Source organism: Eulemur rufifrons, chromosome 18, assembly GCF_041146395.1.
Source record: "Eulemur rufifrons isolate Redbay chromosome 18, OSU_ERuf_1, whole genome shotgun sequence".
In the NCBI taxonomy this organism is placed as follows: Eukaryota; Metazoa; Chordata; class Mammalia; order Primates; family Lemuridae; genus Eulemur; species Eulemur rufifrons.
Genome location: NC_091000.1, coordinates 39,765,610 through 39,783,805, shown reverse-complemented (window position 1 = coordinate 39,783,805; position 18,196 = coordinate 39,765,610). Strand labels below are relative to the sequence as shown.

General features: G+C 35.2%; 1 protein-coding gene across 1 annotated transcript in view; it reads left to right on the top strand.

Moving 5' to 3' along the window:
• The window catches only part of ASIC5 (acid sensing ion channel subunit family member 5), a 29,164-nt gene extending 21,931 nt beyond the window's left edge, over positions 1 to 7,233 (top strand). Inside the window, exons 9-11 of the mRNA XM_069493084.1 lie at positions 730 to 898; positions 5,317 to 5,408; positions 6,889 to 7,233. Of these exons, the coding sequence (XP_069349185.1) occupies positions 730 to 898; positions 5,317 to 5,408; positions 6,889 to 7,079 (452 nt within the window). The 3' untranslated portion in view covers positions 7,080 to 7,233. The remainder of the gene's footprint in view (positions 1 to 729; positions 899 to 5,316; positions 5,409 to 6,888) is intronic.
• Positions 7,234 to 18,196: the final 10,963 nt, after the last annotated feature.

Below are 18,196 nucleotides of genomic sequence, written 5' to 3'. Positions count from 1 at the left end.
CCTCAGTGGCTGATTTAGAAGTTACTGGGTCCATAGAGATAGGAGATTTTAAATACCCAGCCACATATTTTGCATCATTATATGTTGTGACACGTCTAAAGGTTAGTTTAATTTAAACCTGAGTTGGCTTTCAGGATTAGGTTTGAAAGTTTTTCTTACGGTGACACAAGATCACACAAACAACTTTCCATCTTTGTCCTGTTCGTATATCTGATATCTTACGGAAATAGAGCCAGAGACTTCCTGAAGAGAATTTCTTATTTCTAACAAAGATCCTAATCCAGTGACTCAATGAATTCCAAGATAACAACTCCTATGCTCCATATTCTGTCTGCTTTGCTTTATTTAAAATAAAATACAAACACCATTTGCTAAGAAAGTATTAATAGTGTGATAGAATTTGTAAACCACTTTTTAAATTTATTTTTTTTAATTGACAAACAATAATTGTACATATTAATGGGGTGCATCGTGATACTTCAATACATATAATGTATGGTGATTAGTTTGTCCACCATATCAAACATCTGTTGTTTCATGTTGAGTATATTTAATATTCTCCTTCTAGCTATTTGAAGCTGTATATTATTGTCAACTATAGTCATCCTACAGTGGTAGAACCACTTTTTTTTACCATTGAAACTGAAATTATAAACTTTAAAAAGCTCTATCTTCCCTATTGTGAAATATTCCTCTTCTTTGAATTCCCTCCCCTGATTTTCATTTCAGATCACATTGAATTTAAGGAATTATGTACAGTGGGAACACATAATTCTAGCTGTCCTGTTTCTTGTGAAGAAACGGAATATCCTGCCACTATTTCTTATTCCAGCTTCCCAAGTAAAAAAGCTTTGAAATATCTTTCCAAGAAGTTGAATAAAAGCCAGAAATATATCAGGTAATCTTGTTAGACTTGTAAATTAATTGCAATTAATATGAATGTTTCCTTTACTGAAAACTCTCAAAGACTCAGGAAATAAAATTCCTATCAATCAAGGGAGGTGACAGCTCATCACTGAATTAACAACGGTAGCATAGAATTTTTAAATTAGATAATATCATGTCTTTCAATCCCTTACTTTAATTGCATGAAAGGAAAATGATGTTTGCTTGAGGAATTTGCTCATGATCACACTTTTACTGCCCCAATTGGGGAAAATAATAATTCTGCCTAATATCAATGAATGCTTTAAAATATAAAAATTCCTTACCAGTATATTATATAGTTTGAGTCTTCTAGTAACTGCATAAGGTAACTGGAACATAAATTATCATTCTAATGTCACAGATGAGGAAACAGAAGCACACTGTATTTTAAGGAACTGTCCTGTAAAGATAGCAGCACAGAAAGAAGTTGTGGCCAAGACCTTTGACTCTCATCCCCATAGACTTTCCACAGAGGCACGTGATTCCAATTCCTCTGATTAACTGAGTATTAAATGAGTTCTCTTTCTGCTATACCATGCTGCCTCTTAGTAATTACAAATCAAATCTCATAAAGAACGCTTTGTTTTCTAACTGGGGAACAAGCTTAACATTCCTCTTTGCTTTTGATTTATATTGTTAGGCCTAGGACATGAAACAGCAATATAGTATATTGGTATTTATATTATATTTATTAATATAAAAATATATTAACTATTTTAAAGTTGATTTACATTTGCGCAGTCAAGTACCTGACTTTGAAGGTGTGTTTTGATTCTAGTGTTAGCCTTGTATTAAATTAACAAAAAAATTTTCCTCATGTAAATGCCTACAGAACAAAGTGATCTTTACAAATCAGAAAGAAAAAGCATTTTCATCAAGGTAGGACTGATGGAGGTATGATTTCAGACACTTAGCAGATAAAAAAAGAAGAGCTACAAAATTTGTAATTATGTCTTTGTTTATACTTCTGACTCTAACACAGATATCTCTGTACTTCATTTTAATGTGGGAAACCGATTTGCTTGTAGTGTCATTCCTGTTATATCTAAATATGACTTAAAAAAGCACTTTGCATGATTTTTGGCTGATAAACATCTCCTGAATTTCATTATTATTTAATATGCAGAGAATATGGGCATGATTTTGGAGGTGAATCAGAAAAGAAAGCCGTATAAAAACAAAATAACCCTAAGAATGCAGGTTTTTTTCCCCCAAAACTCAGATTATTATAAATGTATTTCCAATTAATCCTATCACATAATTGACATGTAGGGACCTCACATGGTTGTGAACAGTGAAGGCTATTACCAGGAGGATTAAGGTAAGGAGCTGAACAAAGGCAGCTAAACTCAGAGGTTGTCCAAATCCTAGATGGAGGCAGTTAGAAGTCACACATATGATTAAGAAACTGGTTTGTGGACAGAAATCAAAGAGTGATGAATCAGAAAATACAAATGCCAGCTGGGGGCAGTAGCTCATGCCTATAATCCCAGCACTTTGGGAGGCTGAGGTGGGAAGATTACTTGAGGCCAGGAGTTGGAGACCAGCCTGGGCAACATAGTGAGACCTCACCTCTATAAAAACTGAATGAAAAAAAAAAATTAGCCAGGTGTGGTGGTGCACACCTGTAGTCCCAGCTACTTGAGAGCTCTGAAGCTGAAGATGGAAGGATCCCATAAGCCCAGGAGCTGAAGGCTGCAGTGAGCTATGATCAGGCCACTGCACTCCAGTCTGGCCAACACAGTGAGACTCTGTCTCAAAAAAAAAAAAAAAAAAAGAAAGAAAGAAAACATAAATGCAGTTTGTCAAAAGAATGGACATACAATCTTAGCAGTAAGATTAAAAAGAAGCAAACTACTTTAAGTATGAATTCCTGTGTATGTCTTCTTGGGGCAGAAATCACAGCCACACGATGGCCAATCCAGGGTCCAGGTGACAGCTGCTGGACCCCCAAATGCTGAGAAGCTTAGCTTCACTGAACAGGCAGTGAGGCAGTGAATATAAGGGTAAATTGTGGCTGGATATAAGCCCATTTCATTAGCAAAACAAGTGAATTTTTTAAATTGTTCCATTTTAACTTAAGTTTTGAAATAAAAATTGTTTGCTTTCGTGCAAAACCAATTCATTCCCCTTACGGCAGCATTCATGTTCAAGCATCTGAAAGCTCTTCCTTAGTGTTTTGTAACACAATGAAAAACTCAGTTTTTATTTTATAATGTGCCTCTCATGACACAAACCAATATTCTTGGACTTAAATCCTGAACAATTTCACTCTCACCATGAGGCACAGATTCAGTGTGACCCAAATTACTGGGCAAATCAGCTTCCTGAGACGAATTGAGTAAATATCACAATATTTTTATGGGGGAGGAATTCATCTTCTCTCAAAAACACAGATGGAGAATGTTTGGAAATGATTATGAACGTCGTGCTTGGGAAATTAAACAATATTATCAGTGTACATGCAAATTAGGAGCACAACAGGGGCTAAAAAGATTGAAATCTCACTGAAATTTCTGTACTTCCAAGACAACTTTATTATTTCCATCACTTTGGCAACTGCTTTATTATATGTAAATATTACCATACCCCCCATTATCTATTTTAACATGGTACATTCTCCTGGTACCCAGGGTTAAACCAATGGATATGAAGCAAATATATTAATGACGTATTTTAGATTAAGTATATTTGGGAATACTGGTTTCAAAAACTGTAAACAATAAGGAGAGTGATTTACAGCCACATTTCTTAGATATGTTAAAGAATACCATATAATTCTAGAAAACATTGTTAATAGGATCCATTCTTAATGACAATTATTGTTGCCATTTGCAAATCATGAGGTGGTTGGTTTCCACCTCACCTTATAGCACACTTGAATATTTATTCACTCATTTATTGTTACTTCTTTAATTCATTCCCTTATTTGTCCATTTTGCAAATATATAATGAGCACCTACAATGTGTTAGGATTTGAGGAGCATTTGAAGCATTAGGAATACCTCGGTGTGCAAGACAAAAACCTTGCCTTGTTGTGCTATGTCCACTGGGATGGAGATGGACCATAAATACATCTAGTCACATCAGATGGTGCCTGTGCCATGGAGAGAAGGCACTAGAGAAGCAGTCTCGGGAAGCCAGAGCCAGGGAGGGTTGTTCCCAGGGTTGTGGGGCATGATCAGGAAAGCCTCTCCTGAGAAGGTGAAGTTTGAGCAAAGACCTAATGCAGAGGTTCTCAAAACTCCATGGGGGAGTTTTACTTGCAGTATACTGGGAAGTCTTGGGATGGGGGGTGGGGTTGAGGAGAAGAGTGACATGATATGGCAAGTTGCAGACGTATATTGAAGTTATTGTATGAACAGAGGTGTGTATCTGTTGAGGTGGAGTGCATTAAAGTTGGAAGCAGAATGACTGGTGAAAAAGCTATTGCAAAAATTCAGGTGCAAAATAATGAAGGACTGGGCAAAGGTGGTATCACTGAGTGGGGTGAGAGATGGCAGAAGTCCAGACACATTTTGAAGGTGAGGCAAATACAGTTTCCCGATGGATTGGCTACAGGGTGTGAAATTTTATAGTACATTATAAATTGGGGGAAATAGCAAGAGTTTGACTTGGAATATGTTAAATTTGAAATACCTGTTAGACATCCAAGTAGAAATAACAAGAGGCAATTGAATATATTATTGCAGTTCAAGGAAGAGAGGTGGCTGGAGATAGAGAGTAAGAGCTTCGAAGAGCCCATAAAGAGCTATTATTTTATTTTTTAAAAGTTATAATTTTTTTTAAGAGAGCAATTATTTTAAAATAATGTTTAGCCACTCCAGTCACATATAAAGATTTCTAGAAGATATTAAGGAAACAGAGTCTTTGCCCAAATATACATTAATGACATAGAGAAAATAACTAGCATTTATTGAACACTCAGTATGCGTGAGGTTCTGTGCCAGTTTCTATACATTATTTAATTTCTCCTCATCTCAACTCTGAGAGTTCAACTAAAATTCTGACTACTCATGAGGAATCCAAGATTCAGGAAATCAATGTGGGTCACATAAGTAATGAGAGACCTAACCAGGGTTTGAATTAAACTTAAAAACACTTACAAATTTCTGTAAATACTGTAGTCTACTTAGTGGATATTTACATGCAATGTCTTTTTTAGTTTCTCGGGAATGAGGTGGAGAAAAATAATTCTTTCTCCTAAACACTAACACAACAAAAGTACCTGATTAAATCATGCTAATCGTGATTAATATTGAATCTAATTCTGTGCCTAATTCAACAATTAATAACATCTAAACCAGAAGTGAATATTACTTTTGTCAGCCAGGAGTTAAATGTAGTGCTGACAATCGTTAACTATGATAACTCTGTTTTCATCCCTAGGGAGAATCTTGTAAACATTGAAATAAACTATAGTGATTTAAACTATAAGATAACCCAACAGCAAAAAGCAGTGAGTGTGCCTGAATTACTTGGTAAGTATTATTTAGTTGTTCTTCAATTTTTTTTAAATTTTAGTTAGTTTTTTTTTCCTCTCTCATATTTAAGGTTTAGCTTATCTATGAAGGAAAAAGAATCAGTAGTACTTGTCATTCGGCTACTGTTTAAATCTAACACTTCCCCACTGTGTAGAAAACACGAATGTAAGCAAACCTCACGTGGACTTTGACAAAGAAAAGGCTGGTGGTGTTCGTCATTTCATACTCACACTCACATCATGCTTTCCCTTCTTTGATGAGACTGCCATCCTCATCAAAGGACTCTTGTAGCCTGTTTCAGCAATACTGCCTCTGGGTAGGAAGTCGGCCACCTCATGTCTTCACACAGAGCTCCACTCCAGAACCCGAGGAAGTAAAATTAGGTATTTAGTTTACAATCACTGTCTGCTCACTCTCCTTCATCACAGTCCTTAACAAACTTAATTGCTGATTTCCTAGATCTCATTGCATCTTAGAGGAGGCCATGCGAGAGACAGAAGAGGACATTAGAGTCGGGCAAAGTGACAGCAGTCAGACATAGCTGCTGAGACTGTGAATAGGGAGGAAGTATACATATTCCCCAAAGCTCTTGGAGAAGCCTATACTTCATTACCACACTTTACAAAAATGGCATGATCCTAAGAAGGGCCCAGGGCAATGAGATAATGATTAATAATGTAACCTATTTAAAAAAGCAGTGCTGGAGTGGTCAAATTCAGAGACAGAAAGTAGAATGGTGATTGCCAGGGGCTGGAGGAGGAGAGACTGGGGAGTTAGTGTTCAATGCACAGAGAGTTTCCATGGGGAAGAGGAAAAAGTTCTGGAAATGTGTGAAGAGAATGGTTGTATAACAATGTGAATGTACTTAACACCACAGAACTGCACACCAAAAACATTATTAAAATGTTATATTTTACTTTATGCATATTTTACCACAATAAAAAAGCACAAATAATAAAATATAAATTTTAAAATCATCCAAAAAAGGCAATACTATGCTAATATGCTTTGGTTAAATGAAATATAAATGCTTAAAAAGAAATGGTTTGGACACTTGAAGTCACAACTTACTTGGAAATTAATTTTCTGGAAAACATTATCATCCAGTAATGCCATCTGGATGGCATTTCTGCCCCTTATGTAACACATGGACCTGAATTTGTAATTGTCTAGGATCTTTTATGACTTTAGCAAGCTTTTACATCCTCCAAAGCCTTTGAGTTATATTTTTGGAAACAGATTTTCTGTTTGCTTTTTCCTCTGTGCTTTTTGAAATGATTTGTATGAATATTACTATAAACTATCACTTATTGCTATAACTTTATTTATACCAAATTTTAAAATAATACACTGAACCCACCTTCATATAATATCAGTTATCATTAACTTATGAGCTTCAAATAATTTAACTTCTAACAATGTCTAACTTGCTGTTTATGGAAAAATGACATTCAATTTTTTATTGGTTTTATTACAGCAGATGTTGGTGGTCAGCTGGGCCTATTTTGTGGGGCCAGTATAATTACAATTATAGAAATCATTGAATATATATTCACCAATTTCTGCTGGATATGTATTTTCTTTTTGGTGAAGATACCTGAAATGACCCAGTGGACTCCTCCACCTCAGAATCATCTAGGGAATAAAAATAGAATAGAAGAATGTTAATGTTAATGTTAATGTTAATGTTCACATAGAATAAAAGTGTTTGCTTTTCTCTTCACAATACCTTCAGATTTATCATGACTAATTCATTGTTATGTAACTTTATATCATAGTTTCGGGGGTTCAATAAAAGCCATTGAAGATAAATGTATCTCTTTATAAATATTTCTGTCTATCCATCTATCTATTGGTTCTTGGTTGTGTCTGTCTGCGTATTTATTTATATATATAAAAGAAACGGGCACTATTTATTTCACCTTTGTATTTCTAGTACCTAGAACAGCAGAGATTACATAGTTGGCATTTCATAAATTTATTTTCAATGAATAAATGTTTGTATAATGGAAAAAAAGACATTCTTTATGACTAAATATGCAAATTATATGTGATAAATAAACTATGAGAAGACAAAATACTTCTTTCTTCAGGAAATAGTGTATATGATTTATACTTTATAAAGTTTTTGAGAATTTTCATTTTCACTAAGATTCAACATTTTTTTCTTTTATTTGAAGTGTTCTATTGTAAATTACTTTTGGAGGGGCAGAAATCTATATTTCCTATATAGGTATATACTTAAAATAAATCTAACTGAAAATAACATTAAATCTGTAGTTTATTGAACATACATGGCATTTTGTTATTTTTTTTCCCCAAGTACTTCTATTTATTTACTTAATCTAGAGAGGAAATTCTAGAGTTTCAGTGTTCTCCTTACCCCTGAGGGTATAGACCTACTTTCAACTGCTCAGAATATTCAATCAATGGTGAATTGTTCAGAAGCCTTCTTAAATATAGTTAAGAAATCATAATCAAGTCAAAGACTTCTAACCTCTAATTCATTCTCTGCAGTATTGCATTTTGTTCCAGACATCATCAGAATAAGTTGGGAAAATTTTGAAATGTTGTTTTTAAGCTTAACGGTAAGCAAGTGCTAGTGCCTTGGGAATGAGGCCAGTGCAATCTGGTGGTAGTCAAATTAGAAATATGTGTATCTCATGACTCAGAAATCCCTATCTTGGGTAAATACTGCAGAGAAATTCTCCCACAGAGATACGGCATGCACCTTCTCACTTCCTCCTACATTGCGATTCTTCTACTTATCCAAATATCAATCCTAAATTAAACCAAGGAGATACCATTCTTTCCCTTTTTTTCAACATATTGAACAATTTTAAACAATTTTGTATTTTCACTGATTCATAGAAAAACTCTGCAAATTTTGTTATGGGTCTCACATAAAATGGGTCAAGTAGCAGAATACATAATTGAGAAGACTCTCCTACTTTTTGGACCTGATGAAGCTTGCATTATAAAAAATATTAAGTGTTTCATATAGCTCACTAATTTATTTTCCAATATTCCTATACTATGAAAATGACAAATATATATAAAAAGACCCTTGAGGAGTTAGGGATGCCCACCCCCCCACATAGCTGAAAATTCACATATAACTATTGACTTCTCAATAGCCTACTGTTGAACAGAATCGTTACCTATATCATAAACAGTCAATTAACCCATAGTTTGTATGTTATATGTATAATATTATATACTACTCTTATAACAATCTAGAGAAAAGAAAATGTTAAAATCATAAGAAAGAGAAAATGTATTTACTATTTATTAAGTTGAAGTGGATCATCATAAAGGTCTTCATCCTTGTCATCTTCACATTGAGCAGGCTAAGGAGGAGGAGGGAGAAGAGGGGTTGGTCTTGCTATCACAGGGGTAGCAGAGGCAAAAGAAAATGCCCATATAAGAGAACCCGAGCAGGTCAAACCCACATTGTTCAAAAGTCAACTGTACTTTGTTTGAAATAAATTAAATAGGATTGATGTCATGGAAGAGCTAACTAGCTAAGAAAGGAGATTCTTAAATTTGTCACTGAAGGTGGATAAACATATACAACCCCATAAAAACAATGTATAATTCCTAAATTACCAAATGAGAATGGAAGTAGGGGGAGGCAATATGCTTTATCTTTGCACTTAAAGTGATTGTTGCTTATAGTAAACATCAGCAAAAATTGCCAAGGAAAGTAAAAGAATAAATTGGCAAACTCGGCTCAACATGTTTCAAAATTTTGGGGGGAACACAATGGGGTAATGAAATTTCTGATATAACTTAATATACTCTTTAGTTTTAAAATGAAAGTCATAATTTTGTGGGCTTTTCTTGATTTGGACAAAAAGAAAGAGTTTTTGTCCAATATGGTTAATGAAATATTTTTATATGCAAAATACAAATTAGAACACTAATCAATTAGTAAACTAGTTATTGTGATCACATATTTTTAAAGGTAGTGAAGTGATAGGAAGTATCAGAAACTTTGCCTTTTTGTCCTTTGCTTTCTACATTAACTATAGATTTATGATATAGAGCACCACAGATTTAAATGCCTAATTTAAAATGCCTTTAAAACAAAGAAGGAAAATGTAACAACACAATTGAGGAATCCTTTGGGTCAGCATCATAACAAATGCCGAACTGAAGCAGAACATCAGAGGGTGTCACCAACAAGTTCTAGCACTTAACACCAGCACCTGAGCAGCTTTAGCGAGTACAGGGCATGGCTGGCCTTGTCTCTCTTATTTGAAGCTCCCAAATCAAGAAATTCTGACATTTTTTTCCAACTTTTCTCTTACAATCCTATGATGAGGCACAGTTAAGTTTGTGTCTATTCTTATGGGGTTATAGAGACAAGTAAACAATAAAGATGTTATTAATTTTAGCTCTCTTTAAGAAAAATAAAAAGCAAGGGAAACCTATTGGGGGGGGTTTCTTTGGTTTTGTTTTTTGAAAACCTATTCAGTCTGCTTATATTTTCAAGAATTTAAAATTCAGATTTCTGTAGCTAAGTGTGATTCAGGTTTCTTTAGGTATACATAATTACCATTTTAAATCTGGTTAATAACATCTTTCAAATTCTCTAAAAAACATACACACACACACACACACACTCACTCTCATATACTTACTTGTGCTAGTGGTGAGACTGGAAGGTATCCCTGGGGAAAATCTAGGTGAATTTAAATGAATAATAAGAATAGCTAGTAAAATCATTATGCTTCTAAAGATAGAATTTAGTAGGAGTAGTCAAATTTAGTATATATGTCAAAACTATTTAAAAAAAAATCCCACCATGTATACTTTTTTTGCTAATCACGTCCTCTTTTAATGACACCATTTAGAAGACAGTGCATATATAACCTTGAATGCTGAGATGTGTTCATATACATCAACAATATTTTACTATCTGATAGTAAGAACAACTGCTAACAATTTAAATATGTTTGCCTTAAACTCATAACAAATTATTATTTTTTCTGGAGATCACTAATGTAAGGAAATTCACAATCCCTCCAGGTAGGCCAAGAGAGATTTGGGGGCACTGGGACTTGGGGAAGAGGGAAGACAGAAGACACTTCAGCCTAGGAGTCCTTTGGCTGGCGCTGGACTCCCTGTGATTGAATACAGCCAGGGAAATTTAGAAGATGGAGAATAATAATAATAACTTTTAATCTTGAGGTTTTGTGCTCTGTGCAGCTATTCTCTTCCGATACTCTTCTTCAAATCTTCAGTGACACTTTGTTAAAAACTACACCAAGGTATCAGCCATGGATGTGCATGTGTATGTGAAGAGAAGGCTGTTCCAGTAAATAAACCTATAGTCAGCACAAAGGACAAACAACCAAGTGGAAAGCACAGATGCTTTACAAATTGTACAAATGTCATTCCTCCTTGCCCAACTGATTCTCCAGTACTTGCAGGAAGGACACCTGACAATAGTAAATTCCCCATGTGTGGCCAGACTCTGTACTGGCTTCTGAGGCTGACGAGTGGATGTGCAGTCCCGGGCCTGACTTCTTTCATGGTTTACTTGATAATAACAGGGCAAGTCATTAAAACTATAGCAGAGAGAAGAGTAGCAATAGTGTTAAACCCAGGTCATATGGAAGCGCAGACCTACCTTAGATTGAGAAATCAGAAAAATCTCTCTTAAATTCTGGGAGACCCTGTTATAAGCCTTAGAAAGAAAAACTCAGAAAACATTCTCATATTGGGAAGCCCATACAAATAAAATTCAATGCTAGTCATGGTGGCAGGGTGTGTAAAACCGAGTTTGACCACCTTCATGGAGGATGCCTTCCACATCCAGGGACCCTGCACTCTCAGCAGATGCCTTAATGGAAGGATACAGTAAATGACATTCTTTCCCTACTTTTGTAGCCCATCAGTGTTTGCTATTGGAGTTAATCAACCTCGCAATCTGAAAACTCTAGGACCAATCTGGTTTTCAGGAAGAAGAACGTAAGCCTTTTATACATAGAGAGACCACATTCATATTAGTTTGTTACTTCTACTGGACACCTAATGGGTCCTCCTGTTCTAGCCTTTCTGATTGCTATCGATCCACATCTAGTGTAAACACGTTTCCTCTTTCTAGTCCTGCTTTGGCCCCCCGCACATGCCCCTGGCCTCCAAATCCCACGCCGTAAGATTTAAGGCCAATACCACTTGCCATATCTTCTTCACACTCCTTGCTAGCTTGCCTGACCAAAACCTCGTCACCTGACACACAATTATCTGATGTGAAAACACCTACCAGATGTTCACCACTTGCCGGCTGCCTGCTTCCTTGTGATTTGAGAGGCATCGGGGCATGCCCGATGGAAGGAGGTCTGGAGTCTGGTGGCCTGGGTGTGGATACTGGCTCTACCACTCACTCTCTGACTTCTGGAGAGTTCCCCAAACTTTATGTGCTCCAACTTCCTCATGAGTAAAATGGAAGTGATAATAAGAGTATTTACTCAATGGATTGTTACAAGGATTAAACACATGAAAAACGTTCCAAACAATGTTGACACACAGCACTGCAGACTGTAGCATTGCTCCCTGCTTGCCATGCCGGGAGTTGGGAGCTTGAGGGATTTCGATCACCACTTATCCCAATGCCTTCATGCCTGTTAAGTTTTATTATCAATTACAATGCAATACAATACACACATATACATTTGAAAGGAGAGTTTTTGTAACATATATTTTAGTGTACCTTCATTTTTAAAAGAACTCTTTTTAAAAGGGATTTATGTGTCAAGAAATGCAATGAGCTGTATTCGATGAGTTTTGAATTCCAAACGTTCATGAATCGGGAACAACTTTTGGGAAATTCAGAGAATGGCATGTGGTCAGGGTGGTAAAGATATTTGCTCCTCCTGGAGTCTGAAGGATTCCTGTACTTCTGGGATACTTTACTGAGCACAAGTCAAGTAAAAATTGTTCATGTGTAAATGAATGTGCAAATATTCTGGTAGTTACCCTTTGCATAATTCTCTTTCAGTTAATACTTTGGTGATATTCCTGTCAAGTGCAAAAAAGAAGAGGTTGGGTTGACAGGGAAAGAAGAACCTTTAACAGGAATACAAATGAAAAAAAGAAATATAATGTGGGTGGTAACTGAGTGATGAACCAAATCTTTATAAAGAGCCTTAACTTTGTCAAAAGATAACAGGTACTAATTAGTGCTTTATAATTGCTTCTCATTAAAAAATTGCAAAAGAATTGTCAAGTAAAAATGTAAGATCCTTTGTCATCTCAAAACATTAAGTTGCTAATGTTAGAAATTTATATAAAAAGGTCCAATTCTTTTTCTTAAATATTTTTCTAGATATCTCTCATATAGAATTCATTGTCCTTTATTACTCTTCATACCACTATTTATACTATGTTATAATACATAGAGTGTTCAAGTTCAAAAAAATGCTGTATTCATAACTACATGTTATAAATCAAAATAAAAAGTATAAGCATGCAATGCATATACCTTTTTACTTTATCAATGACCACTTTCACTTTCAACTATTCAGCTACTTTTCTTGTTTTCTCTTCATAAATAACAAGGTTGTTTCAATTTGTTGGCAAGGAAGAAACTAACCAATTAAATATCTGAGAAGACTATTAGTTTTGTATGAGAGATCCCATTAGAAGCCTGTATATCTAGACCTGCACTATCTAACGTGAAAGCTACTAGCTTTATGTGACCACTGAGCACTTGAAATGTGGCTGAATTTAAATCTGCTGCAAAGGTGAAATACACACCAGATTTAAAAGACTTGGCATAAAATAAAGAATGTAAAGAAGCTAACTAACAATTTTAAATCAATTACATGTTGAAATAATATTTTGTTTATATTAGGTTAAATAAAATATATTATTAAAATCAATTTCACTAATTTCTTTCTACTTTTTAAAGTGTGGCTACTAGCAATTTTTAAATTTAAAAATTTAATGTCATATGTGGCTTACATTTTTATCTCTCCTTATATTTCTGTTAGACCATGCTGATAGAGACTAACCTTGCAGTTTTCTAAAAACAACTTTAAAAATATTGTGCTTTGGAGGAAAAAATAGTGATACTAATACACTGTATATCAAAGAATTACAACCATCCATTATTTAATATCCTGTTCTATACTTACAACTCAGAGTATAAAATCATTAAACAGGTGCCAAAAACATCATTGCACACACAAACTGGCACCCTGCTACCAGGCTTTGAACACCTAACACATTTAACCCCCAAATCCTTTCTATCTCTAACTCTCCAAGCTCCTGGATTCTGTGGACAGGCCACTAGGCTTTCCGGTCAGATCCTCCAGTTGAAATCTGCATATTTCTTGAGACTTTACAGGCCCTCCCCTCACTTTATCTCAGATTGCAGGGCACAAACTCCCCGTGAACTACCCTGCCCACGCCCATTCAGAATACCAGTGGCCAGGAGCAGAGGAATTAGTAGCTGGTTTCACTCGTGCCTTACACTGTAATAATTTTGACAAAAAATAAACTCTCTTTGTTTATGTTATTTGTACTAATATGTTCATAACTGTATGCAATCACAATGTCAAGTGTAGGTGCTGTGGTTATCCAGAACTTGATGATTATATATTCATGGATATATGTAAATTATATTGAATTTTTTTCATATGATGCAGAAAACCACAAAAGGGACAGTATTAACAGATTTTTTTAACGTGTTTTTGTAAGTTAATACTTTACTTTTATGTGACTCTTTTCTCCCTGATGATCTAAAACTGCTTGGTAGGCAACGGTGGTCACCACTTTACAAAACAGACAATAAATTTCACTAATAATAAAAGCAAATACGACCTGTATGTAACACTCACTGACACCTCCTATCTTTAATTTTTAAGAAGTCATTTTCTATTTAAAAGTATGACGGTGAGATTTGGCTGTTTAAGCCCTATTTGAATAGACCGTATCACAGTAACTGTGTGAATTGGAAGGTGGTAATTGAAGCAGAGACATTGTTTTTTCCCTTATTTTTATGTAATCAAACATGTAACTCTTTATTAAAGAATTTAAATTTAGCTAACATAATTAAGTATTATAGAGAATTAATAGAGACACATACATTAATACTCATATACTAAACAGGATCTAGTCAGTTGATTTTAGCTTGGAGTCAAAAGTCTTCACAATGTGTTTGCCTCAGATTTATTCATTTTTTAGAAGTTACCTTTCAAATCCCTCAGTTGATCTATTCAATGTTCCTAAATTGTTAAAGTTAGTATAGTCAAAACTTTACTCTCAAAAGGACCAGGGCAAAGTCACAGCACAAATGTGTTGAATTTTTTACCAAAGAAATGATGGAATTTTGAAGTAGTAATCAACTTTAGATATCATCTGGACTCACTCCTTTTACACAGATTAGGAAATTGAGTGTTTCTAAGAAGTCACGTGACTTGCGAAGGCCAGTGTTTCCTTGCCAGAACTGGACTTGATTCTCTATAAAGTTTTTTGTTTTGTCTTATTGTTTTGTTAAGCTACACTATATTTCTCCCCTACAACATATTAATAGAGAAAGTAGTAAGGAAGAATCACAAATGCATTTTTTCATTAATGCAAAATAAGGGTTTTTTCAATTTCATCCTTATAAATAAATAGTACTTTCTTATTTGTACTCAACAACTTTTAACACAAACTAGATGCAATTTAGTTTGCTTATACTACTACTGAACAAAACTATTGCTTCTATTACAAATTGCTTGTTTTAGCAAATTTATACTGCTTCCTATACAATTAGCAGGAACTATTTGGGTGAAATTTCTGAACAAGATATTTGTGAATAGATTTCATGCTATACAAATGGTCATAACGGGTAGAAATAATTATTTTTATGGCATTCCTTTGAGCCTGAGAGAGAGTAGGAGTGAATTTAAGGTTACACACAGAAAGTGATGGTTGAGAGCCAAGATGGTGAACTCTCTTATGAGGGAACCTGTGTTCTTCCTTATTCTTTTCCAAACTTCAGTTCCAAACAGCATGCTCTGCTGCCCTCTAGAGCTTCTAAGAGCCATTAGTGACAGCAGCAAAAAAAAAAAAAAAAACCTACAAGTAAACAAACAAGAAATTATTTTCTCCCCTTAATGACAAAGAAAACAGAATGTATCATTTGGCAAATCAAATATAGATTTAAACCAAATGAAGTAATGAATTAATGAATTAGTTCTGGAATATATATATTTAAGTTGGTATTTAATTATAAACATGTAAAAACATGTACATATCTCTTCAATTCAGACTGATAAACTGCAATCTTTTCATAATATTTGGTTCTAATTTTTTGGTGGTTTTCATTGGGTTTGTTTCAAGGTTCAGCAAATCTAAAATGTGTTTAATGGTTTTTCTTGTTGATCCTCTTGTTTTTTCATGTCATTTCCTGTCCATGATTTAGTTTTACCAGTATCTGTTACCAATAATTCACAAAATTTCATTTCTTAGATTATCTTTCTGGTTTTTCTAAAAAGGCATGCCAAAGTTACAACTCCTCTGATCTCTTCATATTTCAATTAGCCCTGCCAACAACTCTAGTGAGTGGTTATTATAATCCCTGTTTCTACAATGAAGGAAGCAGGTAACAAAAAGCTTAAGTGGCTTTACCAAAATCAGAGAGCTAGTCACAGGCTGTTTGGAAATTCAAAGTAGGCGGGCCCAACCTGAAAAAAGAAAATTCTGTTCTCTCTACACACATCAATGCCACTTGGAAAGAAAGAATAGTCATTTCTCTTTTAAATGTATTCACCAGAACTTCAAACTCATTTCTAATATCATTCTTACTGCCTTTCTCCTAAGCTCAGTTACCCTTCTACATCCTCCATCCTGTTTAATGGAGCCATCATCTGTACACTAACCAAGCCAGAAGACTTCTCCTAGGCTCTTACCTTCTTACCAGCCCCCTTAGCCATAAGTAATTATTCACCTTTAATAGTGAACCATGATCACTCTTCAACTGGCCTCCGGCCTCGCCATCACCTCAAAGCAGGCCCGTGCACAAAGTACGATAGCTCTCTCACTCCACCCTCAAGCCCGAGCTCCTTCCCTCTAAATCAGCCCCTACACCAATGACACCATGAGTTTCTCCAAGCACAAATTTAATAGAGGTATTTTAACCCTTTTTTGCCTCTTGTTTTCTCCAATCTCATTTATTACTCAGCATTCCTTTCAAATCTGGTTTCTAGCCCCACAACTCGAAGAGACTACTCCCTCTGTTCCTTCACTCAACAAATATTTATCAAGTGCCTATTATTTTGTGGAAGGTTTGAGGGCTATCTAGAGAAAGAGGAACCATTTTCCCCTTAATAAACTTAAAGCCTAATAAGGAAATATATATATATATATATATATATGCTTATATATTTATAGCAGATAACATGCTAACCATTTTAAGTATTGCGGGACAATAGGGGAAGTGAAACTTGCTGAAGAGAGTCAGGAAAGGCTCCAATGAGAGGATAATGAGCTGAGCCTTGAAGAGAAATACGTTTTCAGCAGAGCATGGGTAGGGAGCATTCCTGACAGAGCACAGTATAAGATTATGAAGGTAGCAACTAGCCAATGAAGCTGATAAAAGTGACAGTTTTTCTATGCTTTGCTAAGGTGTATAGACAATGAATAGCATGTAAGTGATTTTAGGCTGGAGAGCAATTTGGATTTGTGGAAGATCACTGTGGCAGGAATCTTGAGAGTTTGGAATGCAGGGGGAAAGCTCTACTTTTAAGTAGACCTACCATTTGATACAGCAATTCCACTACTGGGTATTTACCCAAAGGAAAAAACGACCTTTTATAAAAAAATACACCTGCACTCGAATATTTATAGCAGCACAATTCACAATTACAAAGATGTAGAAACAACCCAAGTGTCCATTAGTACATGGGTGGATTAATAAAATGTGGTATACGTATACCATGGAGCACTACTCAGTCATTAAGAAAACAAACAAACAAACAAACAAACGGTGAACTAACACCTCTTATATTAATCCGGATGGAATTGGAGACCATTCTTCTAAGCGAAGTATCACAAGAATGGAAAAATGAACACCACATGTACTCACCATCAAATTGGATCTAATTGAGGAACACTTATGTTCACATATGGAAATAAAACTCATCGGAAATCAAGCAGGTGGAGGGGGGAGGACGGGATGAGTAAATTCACACCTAACGGGTACAATGCACACTCTCTGGGTGAGGGGCACACTTATAACTTTGATTCAAAATGTACAAAAGCAATTTATGTAACCAAAACATTTGTACCCCCATAATAGTCTGAAATAAAATAAAATAAAAAGCTGGAAGTAGACAGATTTACAAGACAGATCTTGCAATGGTTCAGGTTAGAGATGATGAGTGCCTGAAGTAGGAGAGTTTAGGCAGAATAAAGTAGACTTTTAAGAACATTCAAGATGTAAAAATGGGAATGCAATGTCTTTGAAGGCAGAGATGTTTTGTTCATCGATATATCCCAAATACCCAGTGTTTGCCACAAGTAGATGCTCAAGAAATATATGTAGGATTCTGGGAAGACAGCAGTGTCACTATAGTTTTTGAGTCTCCCGGAACCTCCCCTAAAAACAGGCAGAAAAACTATACCCACTTCTCCCCCTTCTCTCAAGTTACTCATTCTCTGAGTTTTATTTCTGTATCTTCAATATGTTTCATCATCACAAGTATTACATATTTTCATTATGTGTATATGTGTCTGTCACCTCTAAAAGATTGGGAGCTCCTTAAGTAAGGGGATGACATTTCACA